An 18,074-nucleotide genomic window follows, 5' to 3' on the forward strand; every position below is an offset into this window, starting at 1 on the left:
TTTAATGGAATGTATGTGAGAAATCCCACTCTTGTCCCTATTGTTAAGCTTTGGAAAAATCCTTTTGAGTATTTGAAAACCCAATTTCTTATCCACTTAACTGAAAACCCTTCCCTTCCCTTATTATAATTTTGTCTCATCACCCTTTCCCGCTCTTCAAACCTGGCAATTTGTTTTAATTGCTTTTATCATTTATTATTGTTGTTGGCACTGAATGAATGCCTGTTGTGAAGCCGCCCTGAGTCCCCCTCCGGGGGTGAGAAAGACGGGATACAAATATGCGAAACAAATAAATAAATAAGTTATATGGCAATGTGGACTCAGATAAGCCAGTTCAAAGTAGATATTGTGGATGATCTGCCTTGATACTCTTGAGTTATATGGCTGTGTGGAAGGGCCCTGAGACAAGGAGTGCGCAGAAATTGTTTGGCCATGTCCTTCCTTTGAAATATAGCCTACAGGACTTAGTACTCCACCCAAGTACCAACCTGGACGGCTTAGCTTCCATGAGAAAAGCAGTCCCCAACCTGTAGGCCTCTAGGTATTTTGGACTTCAGCTCCTAGATTTCCTGGCTATTAGCCAGGCTGGCTGGGGCTTCTGGGAGTTGAAGCCTCATATCTGGAAGACCAAAGGCTGGGAACCAAGGAAACAGAGTGAAGAGAGGGGAGGCCAGGGGACAGTTCCACCTTGTCTCCTGCACATGTCATCGGTTGGGGCCCCCTCCCCCCAGCACAAAGGCGGTCCTAGGTAATTTTCAACGATAAGTAAACAGTATTTTGCCCCCCCCCCCAACCAATCACTGATATATATTTTCTGTTCATCATGGGAGTTCTGTGTGCCATATTTGTTTCAATTCCACCACTGGTGGAGTTCAGAATGCTCTTTGATTGTAGGTGAACTATACATCCCAGTTACTACAACTCGCATATGTCAAGGTCTATTTTCCCCCAAGAGCGCCTCAAGAGCACCCCTGGGCAAAATCAACTATACTGCAAATGCTTACTTTGCATAATAGGTTGAGCCGCCCCTGCCCCAGCACTAACTGCTACTCTGGGCCAGAGTGAAGAGAGAGGGGGCCAGGGGACAGTTCCATCTTGTCTCCTGCACATGTCATCAGTTGGGGGGCCCTCCCCCCAGGAAAAACTGCCGCTCTGGGCAAGAGTGAAGAGAGGGGGTCCAGGGGACAGTTCCACCTTGTCTCCTGCATATGTCATCAGTTGGGGGCCCCTCTTCCCAACACCAACTGCCGCTCTGGGCCAGAGTGAAGAGGGAAGGGACCCGGGGATAGTTCCATCTTGTCTCTTGCACCTGTCATCAGTTGCTCCCCCCCCCCCCAGCAAAAACTGCCGCTCTGGGCAAGAGTGAAGAGATGGGGGGGGCAGGGGACAGTTCCACCTTGTCTCCTGCACGTCATCAGTTGGGGGCCCCTTCCCCAGCCAGAGTGAAGAGAGAGGGGGCCAGGGAACAGTTCCACCTTGTCTCCTGCATATGTCATCAGTTGGGGGCCCCTCTCCCCAACATCAAGTGCTGCTCTGGGCCAGAGTGAAGAGAGAAGGGACCCCAGGACAGTTCCATCTTGTCTCCTGCACATGTCATCAATTGGGGACACCTCCCCCAAGTACCAACTACCGCTCTGGGCCAGAGTGAAGTGGGGGGCAGGGGACAGTTCCACCGTGTCTCCTGTGCTATGCTAATAATATGATGTAATATAATATATTGTATATACATATAATATTTATAATATTATAATGTAATACAATATATTACTACTAATAATATAATTATATATTTTATATTGCATGTATTATTACTAATAATATTACAATATAATGGTATAGTACAATATAGTAATATATAATACCGATATTGCACTATGTTAATAATATAATATACTTGGTGTATATACATCTTGTAAGCCGCTCTGAGTCCCCTTCGGGGTGAGAAGGCTGCCACATCAATGCCGTAAATCAATAAGCTTCTGCGCGTCCTCTCCGTCGAGTCCTGAGGAATGAAGCGGGGAACGGTTGACCCGCTTCTGTGCCTCCCGCCCCCTCCCCGTCGCCCGCCAATCAGATTACGGCAGCCCCCATACTCGCGCCCTCATTGGCCAAAGGCCGGGCAGAGAAGTCTGGCTGAGCAGTTGGGACTGTTGAGTCCCCTCGCGAGTTCGGCGGACAGTAGTTCCACTCCGAATGAGGCGACGTCATTTCCGCCCAGGAGCCTCCTGAAGGAAAGTGCAGCCATACGGGCTGGGCGAAGGCGGGGATTCTGGCCACGGCTCGAGCCCGCCCCCCACCCTCCCTCCCTCAGAGCGGAAGAAAGGACAAACGGACGCCAGCCGAGCCAAGAACAACGGGCGCCCCTCCCTCCCGGAGAGACGGGGGCTCGGGACGGGAGGGGGCTCCAGTTTCGGTGAGGCCAAAAAGCACAATAGGGGCTCGCGACACAAGGGCGTCGGTTGGGATGGCGTGCGCGCGCTCTTGGGGGGAGGGAAAGGGGGCGTGGCGGGCAGCGGCGGGCGCGCTGCGCTGCGATTGGCTGCAGGGCGCGCGGATAAGCTAGAACGATGCGTGCCGCGTTTGGATGGCCGGGAGGGGGTTGCTGCCCTCCCTCGCGAAGTGGAGCGCGCGCCGGGGTTGAGGCGAAGAGACAGGGAGGGGGGTGGGTTCGGCGCAGGTGCGCATGCGCCGTGGTGGTCCGAGGGGCGGTGTGGTTCCGTGACAGGCGACGCTGAGCCTGTCAAGGCCGGGGGAGCGCGGGGCCGCCGCCGCCACGCCCCCTTCCTCTCCCCTTCGCCGGGCTCCCTGCGGGGGCGGGGCATGGACTGGTGAGTAGTAGCCTGTGTTTCCTCGGGGGGCGGCTGGGAGGCCTGGGTTGGGGCCTGGTATTGTGTGGCTGGTGGCCTCCCCTCTCCAGGCAGCAGCAACAGCAGCTAGGCCCCTCCTTCCTCCCACTTCGTCGCTGGTCTTGAAAGGCCTTGCTTACCCAAAGGAGATTTTACTGCCCGGAACGGGAACAGGAGAGCCAGCTTTGAGAACAGGGAGTTATTCATTCCCAACCTTAGGTCCTCCCAGAAGCCCCAGTCTGCTTGACCTGTTTTGGAAAATGGCTTATACAATCTTTTGGAAAGCACTTTTGGAGATCATAACCTTTTAAGAAAAACATGAGCATTCAGAGAAGAGCCAAAACCCCTTTAGAATCTTCTCTTGTGGTATACTACCAGATCTAATTATGCTAGGCAACGATTTCAGTTGTTAGACTAAATAACCTGTTATCTCTGATCTGTTAGGAAAACAGAGATTTTGCCAGTTCATAAAAAACAGTGGTGCTTCAGAAGTGTAAATATATACTCTTCCATAAAACAATTTGTTATGTATCATGCACTCAAGAGACAAAAATGAAGTAAACTTTGATAAAAAAATAACATGTTTGGTTTCATAGAATCATAAAGTTGGAAGAGACTGATATCGAGCTAGAATTTAGAGGCCCCTGCCCAGGAGTGAGGAGTCCTTAGACCCACCAGCGAGAGTCCAGTACTCCATCTCAGGTGGCTGAACACCACTTGTCCCTCTAAGAAGTTGGACGCCGACCACTCGGGGGTCGTATAACTAGTAAGCAAGATCTCTTGGGCCATCCAGTCCAACTCCCTGCCAAGAAACAGAAAAATTGCATTCAAAGCACCCCTGACAGATGGCCATCCAGCCTCTGTTTAAAACAGTGGTTCTCAACCTGGGGTCCCCAGATGTTTTTAGCCTTCAACTCCCAGAAATCCTAACAGCTGGTAAACTGGATGGGATTTCTGGGAGTTGTAGGCCAAAAACATCTGGGGACCCCAGGTTGAGAACCACTGGTTTAAAAGCTTCCAAAGAAGGAGCCTCCGCCACACTCAGGAGCAGAGAGTTCCACTGCTGAACGGCTCTCTCAGTCAGGAAGTTCTTCCTCATGTTCAGGTGGAATCTCCTTTCTTGTAGTTTGAAGCCATTCTTCTGCACCCTAGTCTCCAGGGCAGCAGAAAACAAGCTTGCTTCTTCCCCCCCCCCCCCCTATGACTTCCTCTCACGTATTTGGCTATCATGCCTCCTCTCAGCCTTCTCTTCTTCAGGCTAAACATGCCCAGCTCTTTCAGTCGCTTCTCATAGGGCTTGTTCTCCAGACCCTTGATCATTTTAGTTACCCTCCTCTGGACACATTCCAGCTTGTCAATATCTCTCTTCAACTGTGGTGCCCGGAATTGGACACAATATTCCAGCTGTGGTCTAAACAAGGCAGAATAGAGGAGTAGCATGACTTCCCTGGTTCTGGACACTACTCACAACCTTCATGTGTTCAGCATGCCCAGGTGCAAAACTTATCAGTTGAGTTTCAGATATATTTGAGATCATTTTATGTTCCATCCGGCCAGGTCATCTCTCTTATAACAAAACAGCTATCAACAGATCACATAGTCAAAAGGAGAGAAAAAAGTGTGATCTGCAGCCCCTTTTATAACTTCCCAGAAACCATAGAGTAAAGGAATTACACACCAGAACATATAGGAAACAGTGAGCAATAACGTTATAGATAAACATTACTAGAGAAGGCTTGAAGAAGGTTGTCCTTTCCCATAGTCTGCAATCAGTAAACCATCGACCTCCATTTAAGACTGATCATCTCCAAAAATAAAACTTGATATGAGCTCGTCCCAAAGAAAAAGAAAACCAAGAAGGCAAAATGGTTTGCTGAGACACTGGAAGTAGCCCAAGAAAGGAGGAAAGCAAAAGGAAACAGTGATAAGGGGAGATATGCCCAGTTAAATGCGCAATTCCAGAGGTTAGCCAGAAGAGATAAGGAACTATTTTTAAATAAGCAATGCATGGAAGTGGAAGAAGACAACAGAATAGGAAGGACAAGAGACCTCTTCCAGAAAATTAGAAACATTGGAGGTAAATTTCAGGCAAAAATTGGTATAATAAGAAACAAAGATGGCAGGGACCTAACAGAAGCTGAAGAGATCAAGAGAAGGTGGCGAGACTATACAGAAGATCTGTATAGGAAGGATAATAATATCGAGGATAGCCTTAGACGGTGTGGTGAATGAATTAGAACCAGACATCCTGAGAAGTGAGGTTGAATGGGCCTTAAGAAGCATTGCTAACAACAAGGCAGCAGGAGACGACGAGACCCCAGCTGAACTGTTTAAAATCTTAAAAGACAATGCTGTCAAGGTGATGCATGCCATATGCCAGCAAATATGGATAACACAAGAATGGCCATCAGATTGGAAAAAATCAACTTATATCCCCATACCAAAAAAGGGAAATGCGAAAGACTGCTCCAACTTCCGTACAGTGGCCCTTATTTCTCATGCTAGTAAGGTAATGCTCAAGATCCTGCAAGGAAGACTCCAGCAATACATGGAGCAAGAGTTGCCAGATGTTCAAGCTGGGTTTAGAAAAGGCAGAGGAACGAGAGACCAGATTGCCAATATCCGCTGGATAATGGAGAAAGGCAGGGAGTTTCAGAAAAACATCTATTTCTGCTTCATTGACTATTCTAAAGCCTTTGACTGTGTGGATCATAATAAACAGTGGCAAGTTCTTGGTGGGATGGGCATACCAAGCCACCTTGTCTCTCTCCTGAGGAATCTGTACAAGGACCAAGTAGCAACAGTAAGAACTGACCACGGAACAACAGACTGGTTCAAGATTGGGAAAGGCGTACGGCAAGGCTGCATACTCTCACCCAACCTTTTAACTTGTATGCAGAACACATCATGCGATGTGCGGGGCTTGATGAATGCAAAGTTGGGGTAAAAATTGCTGGAAGAAACATTAACAACCTCAGATATGCAGATGACACCACTCTGATGGCCGAAAGCAAGGAGGAGCTGAGGAGCCTTCTAATCAAGGTGAAAGAAGAAAGCGCAAAAGCTGGGTTGCAGCTAAACATCAAAAAAACCAAGATTATGGCAACAAGAATGATTGACAACTGGGAAATAGAGGGAGAAAACGTGGAGGCTGTGACAGACTTTGTATTTCTAGGTGCAAATATTACTGCAGATGCAGACTGTGGCCAGGAAATCAGAAGACGCTTACTTCTTGGGAGGAGAGCAATGTCCAGTCTCGATAAAATAGTAAAGAGTAGAGACATCAGACTGGCAACAAAGATCCGCCTAGTCAAAGCCATGGTATTCCCTGTAGTAACCTACGGATGTGAGAGCTGGACCATAGGGAAGGCTCAGCGAAGGAAGATCGATGCTTTTGAGCTGTGGTGCTGGAGGAAAGTGCTGAGAGTGCCTTGGACTGCGAGAAGATCCAACCAGTCCATCCTCCAGGAAATAAAGCCCGACTGCTCATTGGAGGGAAGGATACTAGAGACAAAGTTGAACTACTTTGGCCACATCATGAGGAGACAGCAAAGCCTAGAGAAAACAATGATGCTGGGGAAAGTGGAAGGCAAAAGGAAGAGGGGCCGACCAAGGGCAAGATGGATGGATGGCATCCTAGAAGTGACTGGACTGACCTTGAAGGAGCTGGGGGTGGTGACGGCCGACAGGGAGCTCTGGCGTGGACTGGTCCATGAGGTCACGAAGAGTCGGAGATGACTGAATGAATGAACAACATGAGCACAAGCCAGAAAATACCACGGAAAATGAAGATGCAAAAATACTCTGGTATTTTAGCATCAAAACAGATATATGTCACATAACACACTAGATATAACAGTTGGGGAAGAGAAACATGTTCTTATTGTAGACATTGCAGTACCAGGAGACAGGAGAGTAGAGGACAAAGAGCTGGAAATAATCACACAATATAAGGACTTACAAATTGAAATTGGACAACTATAGCAAAGGAAAACAACAGTGGTACCAGTAGTGGTTGGTGCTCTTGTAGCCATTCCGAAAAGCACTTGAAAAGCCTTATTTTTGACAGACATCAATCCACATGCTGCAGAAGGTAGCACTTCTTGGAACTACGCACATTCCACAAAAATACCTCTAATATCCTAGGCCCTTAGGAAGAGCCCGATATTCAGAGATGAATCCTTGACACTTGAACCTAATGTTCATGTGTGCTGTGATGTTATGTACCTTTAAATAATAATAAAAATGTTATTTGTTACCTGCCTTTCTTAACAGCTGGAGGCTGGATACAACACAGTCAAAACATGTCAACATAAAATACACACAACAAAATACATATATCAAAGCAAAGAGTACAAAGCTCAACATACAGTAGGAATAGAATGTCAATCCAAAACTCTTGATTCAAAGTTGCCTGGGTAGGCCTGCAGGAATAGATGGGTATTCAGCTGGATCTTACATTCTGATTGCTAATTCAGATGTTGAAGCTCTTCTGGTAGGTCATTCCACACTTGTGTGGTGACCAATGAAAAGGACATCTGGGTGATGGCCGCCAGTAGGATTCTGGCTGTTTGGATTTAGCGTCCCACAAAGAATCTCAGTGTCTGAAGGGGCGGATTGTGCAGGAGAAGATAACCTAGATCCAAACCATGCAGGGCTTTAAAGGTAGCCTCTTAGGTTCAATCTACAATGCCATATAATGCAGTTTTAGAATGCAGAGTAACTTTATTGAATTGGATTATATGGCAGTGTAGACTTATACAATCCAGTCTGCACTATATGGCATTGAAGATGTGGCCTTAGCCTCTGTCCCTCACAACATTTGGATTTTTTTAATCCTGATTATTGGTTGTGCTGGTTGGGACTTTTAGTACTTGACACTAGAATCAAGACCAGTGTTTGGGAAATACTGCTCAAAAATCAAAAGGAAACAACTTTATATGCCTCCATGGTTTTATTGAATTATAGCTCCTTGATTCATTCGCCCGTTTTGTTTTGTTTCCTTTATATTTGTCTCGCCTTTTTCCTCATAGGGACTCAAGGCGATTAAAGGTGACATGACACAATCCAATCTAAATTTAAAAGAAAGCAAACAAATATAAAAATTCAAAAACAATCAAATCTTTGTGTCATGGAATGTAAAACTTAAAATACAAGGAAAACAATTAAAATTAGACAGCCCCTCAAAGGCCCCTTTCACACAGCTTCGTAAAATCCCACATTATCGGCTTTGAACCAGATGATATTGAAGTGTGGACTCAGATAACCCAGTTCAAAGCAGATATTGGATTATCTGCCTTAATATTCTGGGTTATATGGCTGTGTGGAAGGGCCCAAAATTTCATTCACAGCATTCCCAGCAGCCTGCCTCTCACCATTCACAGAATGCCTGCTGGTATGTTTCCACTTGCCTGCAAAAGGCAAGCAGGGATGGGGCTATCCTGGTCTCTTTAAGGAGGGAGTTCCAGATTTGTTTTAGCTTGTCTTTTAAAGATTCATTACTACTGACTGTCCAAGTCCCAACATCTGGAGGACTACCTTGTGCAACCCTGGATCTGTAAAATTTGTAAAGGCAGAAAATACAATATTCTGTACAAGAGCAAAAATATATTTCCTAAACAATGTATTGTTGAAGGCTTTCACGGCCGGAATCACTAGGGTGTTGTGTGGTTTCTAGGCTGTATGGCCGAGTTCTAGCAGCATTTTCTCTTGATGCTTCATCTGCATCTGTTGTTGGCATCTTCAGAGGATCCTCTGAAGATGCCAGCCACAGACGCAGTCGTAACACCAGGAGAAAAAAAACCATAGACAGTCATTCAGATGTATCTTTAATGCATCTGAAGTTAGATGGGGACAAAAGGGACAAACCCTTCTGAAATTTGAAACATTTTCATAGCACTTGAAATTTGGAACATTTTCTTGAAGCAAATCTGCCTATACCAGGAGAGGGAACCATTGGTCCTAGCCAATGGCAAGGCATGCTGGGAGTTGGAAGCCCAATATTAACTAAAGGGCTACCTGATCCCTACTCTTGATGGAACTCCATTGCTCTTGATGGACAGCCAAAAGGCTGTTTGTAGTTTTTGAGTTTTCTGGAGCTAAACAGTGAATACAGGTAGTCCCCCCGACTTACAAACATCTGACCTACCCCTAGGAAGAAAAAAATCATTCCTGAAATAGTTATCATGGGAAAAGGTATCTCAGCTGAAGCTTTCTCACCAATCCTTGTTTCCACAACAAGCCAAATTTTTCAAAATGCAATTCTCACAGGACGGAAAGTGAGGTGAAATATTTGAACAGGGGCACAGAAGCAAAACAAACACCAGAGGGGTGTTAACCCTTCCCTACTCTTACCCCCCCCCCTATATATATGTGGTTTCTTACACTTAAAATGCACCTGTTCTAAATTCAGTTTAAGAAGAAACCTACTGAACCTATTTAGTTTGTAACTTGAGGACTGCCTGTAATATCTTACAGATTTGTTATAGCTCAACTTTTACTTTGAACTTTACTACACCATTTCACACAATGCTAGAAAGGTGAAACAGCAGCAGTAAATAATAAAATAGTAAAATACAAAACAAAACTCACACAACTATAAATCTGTATTAAAATTGGGTTAGGGGGAATTGGTAATTAAAATTCCAAATGAGCTCTACCATGTTTCTGACCTCAGTTTATGCAGTTTTGTATTTTTGAAAGATGGAACCAGGGTACTAACATACATGTAAAATTGGCCTTGAGGGGCTTCATTCTGCTCGTTGCTTGAGGAATGTTTGTACCTGTTTTTTAATTAATGGTACTTTAATCTCATGTCAGTTCTACAGTAAAATTGTGAATATGAGAAAGTTAAAATGTTCCATTTGTGCTGCCGCTTCAGTATGTGTAAATAGGCACTAGAGGTGTGTAAATGTTCATTTTAATTCTTTTTTTGTATCAAATTGGTTACATTCATGCATACAAATTGATATTAGAAACATGCAGTCAGGTTGGGGGGGATTTAGAAACTGAAACACTCACCAATCATTTTCGCTAAGATTCTGTAACATTCGGATGCCTTCCAGGGTCAGTTTAATTTTCAGTATAAGCATTAAACAACTTTTTTTAAAGCCAAGAGAAATAATGTGTTTTTAAAACCAATCCTTTTTTCTTTGGCCCGATCACCATAAGGAAGGCAATGGGGCGGAACTATCAAAGTTAATGGTGGGAGACTAAGAACACAGCAAGCTTAAAAACATAGTTTGGGAAGGTGAGGCCCCCTGTAGCAGAGAATACAAAAGACCCTGCCCAAACTACATGTCCCAGAATATAGTGCTCAGCATCAGAAAGCTCTCATGGCACCAGCCGTTTAGAGTCTGTCTAGTAATAAATACAGTTATTAAATCTGTAAAAAGGACTAAAGTAAGTATAAGCATAAACATCAAGCAACTTTGGTGATGCCAAGAGAACATAAAGTGTTTTAAAAACCAATCCTGTTTTTCTTTGGTTTGATCGCCATGAACAAAGGCACCGCAGCAGGCAGCCGTTTAGAGTCAGTCTAATAATAATAAATAAAATTATTGAATCTGCAAAGAGGTCTAAAGTAAGTAAGTAATAGTAGAAATCTGTGCTAAATTGAAGTTATGTGGTTGTGTATCATGAAGACAGACATTCAAGAGACCTGCAGTTGTCGTTTTGGGGGGGATAAATTGTTTTTGTCCAAAATTTTAAACATCTCCAAAAATCTGTAGATGTGTGAATCTTTCTGAAATTTCTGGGGATTGATCCCAGGTTATCTTGTGCATTGTACATAAAATTCAAGTGGATAGCTGTTGCAGGTATTGCTGTTGTAGCTGTTGTAGGACTCTTAAGGATATCTGCTTTGTAGTTCAAAATGATGGTTCCCCCCCCCCCCCAATAAATTAAATAAACATGGGAGCTTATCCATTTTCCATGAAAATGTGACATATCTGTAGATGGCCCAGGAAATATAGCATTTGTGCTATCAAGAAGTAATTCTTGGAGGCAACTGGGTGGCAGTTGTCCAAACCAACAGGAGAAATATATTGGTCTACAGAGGCAATGCCAGGCAGTCATCACCTCCCACTGTCCCTGTCCCCACTGTTGCTGCCTACTGACATATAAGTATTTTTCAGCTTAATTGACAATCTTGTCATCTTCCTGTCATTATAAATTAAAGTAATATTGAGTGTTTTTAGATTTGATTTGTTCCAGCATTTAATTGAAGGTTGCTCTATAATATAAACATCTGTAAATGACACCCAAAACAAAAATGGATGAGAAATATTTTTCGTGGTATGAATAAAATTTAGTTCTATTTACCTATGTTAGGATTACTTCCGTAATGATTACAGATTAGAAATTTATATATTTTCATTCTTCATGAGTAGCTGTTTGTGGCCTATTGCCATGGTTAATTACAAAATACGTTACTGCAAAAGCTTTTCTGAAAAAAAATCTTTGGACAGTCAAATCGGTGAAGTTTTTGGCAAGCTTCCTGGGCTATTGGACAAAAATCTGACACTTGTGGAAAATATATGGGTGAAAGAAGATGAGGAGACCTAAAAGCTGCCTTATTTAAAGTCCTGCCAGGATTGTGATAAAAGGGAGAGAGATCCCTCTCTACCCACCCATTGGTTGTATTTGGAGGGAGTTGCAGCCATCTTTGAGGGCTGGCACAGTCTTCTTATGATTCTGGGAGGCATATAGGAGAAGTAAAAAAAAAAAATAGTCCAGTCTCATTGTTCTCCCCACTTTCAACTCCCCTCTTTTTTCCCCTTTTCTTTCCTTTTTCCTTTTCATTTTATTTGCTGTCATAGAGACAAGGGCCATACAAGTTTCTGTGGAAGAAAATTAAATTTGCTTAATGGTGAGACCCCTTTCTCTGCCACTGGAGGGGAAAGACCTGAAACTTCCCAAGGACCCTGCCAGCAACAAAAGAGTTGCCACCTACAATATTTTAAGGGTGACAGTAATGGGTTTAGATGATAAAAGGCAACAGCATTTACATGCTCTGCAAACAGTACACCAATTCCTCTAAATTGTGAGGTAATTATTAGCTCAAGACAAAATACAGCAATGTATTTATGCTTTTTTCCTTTTGAGTCTATTCCCCTTGGTTTTTTACTTATGCCTACTACTTAGCATGCAGGGAATTAGCAACGGGAATACAGTGTTCTGTGATCACTCTTTATTTTACTTGATAATATTATCTGTAGAATTTGGAAAAAATTAATTAACAAACACCCAGTTTGCACAGGCAGACCGAAAGATACGCAAATGCGCACACACATGCGTGGATTTCATAGCCCACTTTCATCTCATTAATTAGTTTTGTATAACACCCAGACTGGATTTTCAGTGCATTTTGATAATTTGGCACACTAATCTTCTTTTGGCATTGAAAGGACTTTAGTCTTTTAACAGTTGGGAGAGAAAACCTTTACAAGTGGCAATTGTCATGCAGCAGAAGCCCACCCTTCACAACATCATCTACACAGCTGTTAAAAATATAATCCTGTTGTCCATTGCAGGTCACTTTTCCTTCTCCCCCTTTCAAAACAAAAACTATAGGATGGAACCCATCTGTGGGCCCCAAAGTACCAACTTGGTGGAACATAACAAGATATATTGTAGTGTGCTAGAGTAAGAGAGCTGTGGTGCCCAGCCTTGGCCCTCTTGGTACCTACTCTTGTAGAACTACCTTATATACTCGTATATAAATCTAGAAGTTTTAGTTTTAAAAAATCAAACCAGAAAAACTGGTTCAACTTAGCCATGGATCATTGTGACAACTGTACCATAATTCTTATCAAAAATGGAACCATTGCTTTTCTCTGAGCAGGGTGGCAAAAGGCAAGAAGAGCTTAGTCCTGGGATAACTTAAAAGAAGCACTGATCCTCTCTACTCTCTCCGTTGTGGTAGCATTTCTGCCTGTTTTTTGATGTCTAGGCAGGGAAATAGCAGCTGCAAAAGGTAGTTTGCTCTCTGAGGTGGCATTGATGCTTTTTCCTTGTTGTGGAATGAGCCTCAACTTGTACATGGTTATATTTGGTAGTAACAGTAATGAACAACCAGAGTTAAGCAGCGATATTACAATAGTGCCCCAATGTGAAGACTGCAACTCTCATTCATTGGAGATGATGGGAGATGTGGCCTAACATGCCTGGAGATGCCCAGGTTGGAGAAGACTGGTTTAAAGGCTACTGTCACCGACAGTACCTTTTTGTCTGCTACCCCTAGATTTTGGAATGACTTGCCAGAAGATATTAGACGGCTAAACATGCTGTCTGAATTTTAAAAACAAGTAAAGACCCTTCTCTTCTAGCAGGTCTTACCCAGTCGATTTTAAACTATAAATTTTAAATTGACATTTTAAATGTATGAATAATTTAATGTGCATTTTAATTTTGTGCTCATTTGTTTTTAATCTATGTGTTTTCAATGGTTTTATGTTTTCAAGTATTGTTTATATCTTAGTTCTGTCTTATACCCTGCCTCAAGCCTTGGGAAAAGATGGACAAGAAATAAAATGTATTATTAATAACAATATTTTATTGTCTAAAAAAGAAAGGGATGTGCATTTTAAAAAGACAGTCAGAAGAAAATGTAACAGTTTTACTCTTTTCATTACAGTTGTTCAAAGCCATAAAAACTCTAAACTAAAACCATCATATTTGCATAAACAGATTGGTGGAAAGATGGATTAACAGAAAAAGATGCATAACAGCATAGAAGCCTAATTTCAGGAAAAAAATAATTCAGACTATGTCGGCTGTCCTTATAGATAATAAAAAATACTTATGGTTCAGAATAAATTTTGTTTGATAGACTTGGTGAGGAATCCTGAGAAATAATCATAATTTCTGAGGAGCTCTTGAGACCAGATTGATTCTGTTGTACATGCAGTAGCTAAATACTTTGAATGTTGTAATGAAACTTAATCATTGCCTTCTTTATCTTATTTCATATTTAATATGTTTTGACTTTTAGATGGTTTATACTAAAGGTGGGAAATCCAAATTCCTTGGTCTATTTTTATGTGGTTGCGGGAAAGACCAAAGGGAGAGAAGTATGTAGGTGGTGGAGGGAGGGGATTGATGTAGTGAATTGGTGGGATGCCCTTTGTCAAGTGGCAAAGAGGAGAAGATGACCAGAGCTGGGAGGAGGATGTATCTTTGTGTCACCAGTTCAGATCTGCAGCATGAGTGATTTCCTTCAAGGCTTCTGAGTCTCACTTCTCAAGGGAGCAACAAGCTGGAGTTCTTGGTTCGGATGTCACACTAAACAAACCCCAGATGGAGAATTATTTAGTTACTGCTGCTGGCAGGAGTTCCCTGGTGGGAAGAAACAGGCAGCATACACCAGCATGCTGGTTTGGTCACAGTAAGCTAAGGGCGTGTGACTACTTTTTTAATGGCTCACTGTGACATGCTGACTGGGTTTCTGTAAACTTCTGATTTTCAACTTGTCTCATCTATTTTTTTAAAAGCTGAACAAAAGCAAATGGGATCCTAGATCACTGGTTTTAAGTGTCTTTGTGCATGCTTTATCACAGCTTTTCATCCTGAGCACTAAATGAAGTAGTAATTCTGCATAACCCTGCATGACTGTGAAATTTAAAATTGTATATGTCAAACTGCTTAAACTGAATCTGACATTCTGCCTGTTTAGTTCAGCATTGTTCATACTCCAAAGCTACAGGTGGACGTCTTTTCTCATCTATACCATCTGCTTTAACTAGAGATAATTCGAAGTGAATCTAGAATCATGTTCATAAATTCTGAGCTGTTGTGGAAAATTTGATGGGATGGGATGTAAGTGAAAGAGCAGGAGAAATTAAAGGCTGTGTGTTGCAAAGGCCATTGCACCAAGTTGCAAGAGGCAAAAATTCAGATGATGTTCTTAAACAAAATAGCCAAATAGCTTCTGTGACATTTTAAAGTGTTCTTATTTGTTCATATAAAAACAAATCATTTTATTATTTTCATATCATATTCTCTGTCTTTCTTTTTAGGATCATGGATTTTCCAGGGCACTTTGAACAAATTTTCCAACAGTTGAACTACCAGCGGCTTCACGGCCAACTCTGTGACTGTGTTATTGTTGTTGGGAACAGGCACTTCAAAGCACACCGTTCAGTTTTGGCAGCATGCAGCACACACTTCCGCGCTCTTTTCACAGTAGCAGAGGGAGACCAGACTATGAACATGATCCAGTTGGACAGTGAGGTGGTGACGGCAGAAGCTTTTGCTGCTCTCATTGACATGATGTACACTTCCACTCTGATGCTCGGAGAGAGTAACGTTATGGATGTGTTGCTGGCAGCTTCCCATTTGCACTTGAACTCTGTGGTGAAAGCATGCAAGCACTACCTTACCACAAGGACACTGCCAATGTCTCCTCCAAGCGATAGAGTTCAAGAGCAGAATGCGCGCATGCAGAGGTCCTTCATGCTCCAGCAGCTTGGATTAAGCATAGTGAGTTCTGCATTAAATTCCACCCAAAGCACAGAAGAACAATCCAGTTCTATGAGCTCCATCAGAAGTAACATAGAGCAGAGGAGTACATTTCCAATACGACGTCTCCATAAACGGAAACAGTCTTCAGAAGAGAGGGCTAGGCAGCGCATTAGACCTACCATGGATGATTCTATCATGTCTGATGTTACTTCAGAGAGCGCACAGGCTGTTGTTCATTCAAGAGATGAATTTTTTTCCCCAGACTCACTGAAAATTGTGGACAACTCTAAACCTGATGGTGTAACCGACAACCAAGAGGATAATACCATTATGTTTGATCAGTCCTTTAGTGCACAAGAAGATGCTCAAGTGCCCAGCCAGTCTGACAACAGCGGGGCCAATATTTCTCAAATGTCTTTGGTGTCGCAAGCGGAAACTAGCTTTGATCAGCAGAGTGTTTCCCAAAAAAACAATTTTCAATGTGAGAATACAGAGGTTGGACTAAATGAAAAAGAGCACATGAGGGTAGTGGTGAAATCTGAGCCTTTGAGTTCTCCAGAGCCCCAAGACGAAGTGAGTGATGTGACCTCCCAAGCAGAGGGAAGTGAATCTGTGGAAGTGGAAGGGGGAGGAGTCAATGCTGAAAAGATAGAACTGAGCCCTGAAAGTAGTGATCGTAGCTTCTCCGACCCACAGTCCAGCACTGACCGAGTGGGGGAGATCCATATTATGGAGGTAGCAAATAATCTGGAACATAAGTCTTCATTCAGTATTTCCAATTTTCTGAATAAAAGCAGAGCCAGCAGTTACGTTGCTAGCCAGAATAACGAAGACAATATTCCAAATACAACTAGTGACTGCCGCATTGATGGTGATGCCTCTTACTTAATTGGTCCAGATTCTGGGCCAACAAATGGACATTCTTCTGCTACTGTCTCACATGTTGAGAATCCCTTCAGTGAAAGTGCAGACTCTCATTTTGCCAGGCCAATGCAAGATGTTATGGGTCTTCCTTGTGTACAGACGTCTGGCTACCGGGCAGCAGAGCAGTTTGGGATGGACTTCCCAAGGTCTGGCTTAGGGCTGCATTCGTTGTCAAGGGCAGTCATGAGCTCGAGAGGTGGTACCAGTAACTTTCCTGGGTATCGCCGCATAGCTCCCAAAATGCCCGTCGTGACCTCTGTTCGGAGCTCTCAAATGCCAGACAACACTCCTAATTCTCAGCTACTAATGAATGGGGGCTCATCCTCTTTTGAGAATGGGCACTCCTCCCAGCCTGGGCCCCCACAGCTAACCAGGGCATCTGCTGATGTTCTTTCAAAATGTAAGAAGGCCTTATCGGAACATAATGTCCTGGTGGTAGAAGGTGCTCGCAAGTATGCCTGCAAAATCTGCTGCAAGACCTTTTTGACCTTAACAGACTGCAAGAAGCACATCCGGGTGCATACGGGAGAGAAGCCCTACGCCTGCCTGAAGTGTGGCAAGAGGTTTAGCCAGTCCAGCCATTTATATAAACATTCCAAAACGACTTGCCTACGCTGGCAGAGCAACAATCTACCCAGCACTTTGCTTTAACTCTTACCCTCCCTCCTGCAATGCCAATAGGTTTTAATAAGGCATGGAGCTCAAAGGGTGAACACTTACAGTGTGACTGTGCCACACACATTAAAACAAAGGCTTAGTTCTTTTCAATACCTGTACCATACCTACCTCACAGGGGTGTTGTGAGGCTTAAACAACTTTTTCAGAAGCGCTTTGGAATTCTCCAACTCTGTCACAAAAGTAGTACTAAGACTGCAGCCCCTGGCACACTTGGGAGTAAGCTCGGTTGAGTTCTGGGAGATTTACTTACAAGAAAAATATACCCTGGGGTGGGCTTTGGATATCATATATGAATACAGTCCTATCATTAGTTCTCTGTGAGTAGGAGAAGGGCTGAAAGAAAAGCTAATTATGCAGCTAACACATAATTAACTAGCACATTGCAAGTATGAGTTGAAGTGCAAACTTTTTGATTTTTTAAGAAATGATGTGAAAGCATTTATTGTAAAGTAGGTTGCTATATGGAGTGTGTGAATAATGTAACCAAGACCTCTTTATTGTAAAAGACTGCATATCTTGAAGATAAAACCACCTTTGCACCTCAAAGTGCTTTTGAAGTGTGTTATAGATTAACATAGTTTTAGGGATTCTGAATGTATTTTTGGTTGTTTTGCAGTAACATACACTGTGTAATGAAGGTGCTTACCTTGAGTCCAATGCAAGTAACTTTTAGACTGTCTGATATATGTAGGTGTGTGTATATACTTTTGAATACAGCAAAATCTCCTAGATGTTTTATAGTTTTCTTTTTGTAATATCTTGTACTGAAAAGTGTTGTGTGTTTATGTGTTATGCTTGGTAGTGTTTCTAATCAAATTTGTATTTCATGTTAAAATTCAACATTAAGTCTTAAATGATTCGTCTACTGTTGTTATTTCAACAAGCATTTCTGGTATGTTTTCTTTTGCATTTGAAGGCAACCTTGTCAGTCACTGCTGTTCAGTCTCACCTAAATGTTTTTTGTGCAGATATTATTTTGAAATTTCCTTTTTGCTTGAAATGTACATTTTTAATATTTCTAACATTTAACATATTAAACTATAGAAATCAGTTTTCATATTCTGGTTTCGATACAATCTTATAAAAGTGTGTCTTTACTCCCCCACTTACCTGGGAATGTCTGCTGAGTAAATTCTTGCTTTATTCATAATTTTTAAAAAAACA

The 18,074-nt window shown here is 42.7% G+C and overlaps 1 protein-coding gene across 2 annotated transcripts; it reads left to right on the forward strand.

Annotated features, from left to right (window-relative positions):
* Positions 1-2,160: 2,160 nt before the first annotated feature.
* Positions 2,161-17,764, forward strand: ZBTB5 (zinc finger and BTB domain containing 5). 2 transcript variants are annotated; one of them, XM_060763749.2, is made up of 2 exons: positions 2,161-2,413; positions 14,864-17,764. In XM_060763749.2, exon 2 carries the CDS (start codon positions 14,868-14,870, stop codon positions 16,881-16,883), a length of 2,016 nt encoding a protein of 671 aa, XP_060619732.2. In that variant the 5' UTR covers positions 2,161-2,413; positions 14,864-14,867; the 3' UTR covers positions 16,884-17,764. The 2 variants fall into 2 exon arrangements, with proteins under 2 accessions (XP_060619732.2, XP_060619731.2); XM_060763748.2 differs by lacking the exon at positions 2,161-2,413 and adding an exon at positions 2,562-2,828.
* The last annotated feature ends 310 nt before the right edge of the window (positions 17,765-18,074 follow it).

Source organism: Anolis sagrei, chromosome 2 (genome assembly GCF_037176765.1).
Source record: "Anolis sagrei isolate rAnoSag1 chromosome 2, rAnoSag1.mat, whole genome shotgun sequence".
NCBI classification, from domain to species: Eukaryota; Metazoa; Chordata; class Lepidosauria; order Squamata; family Dactyloidae; genus Anolis; species Anolis sagrei.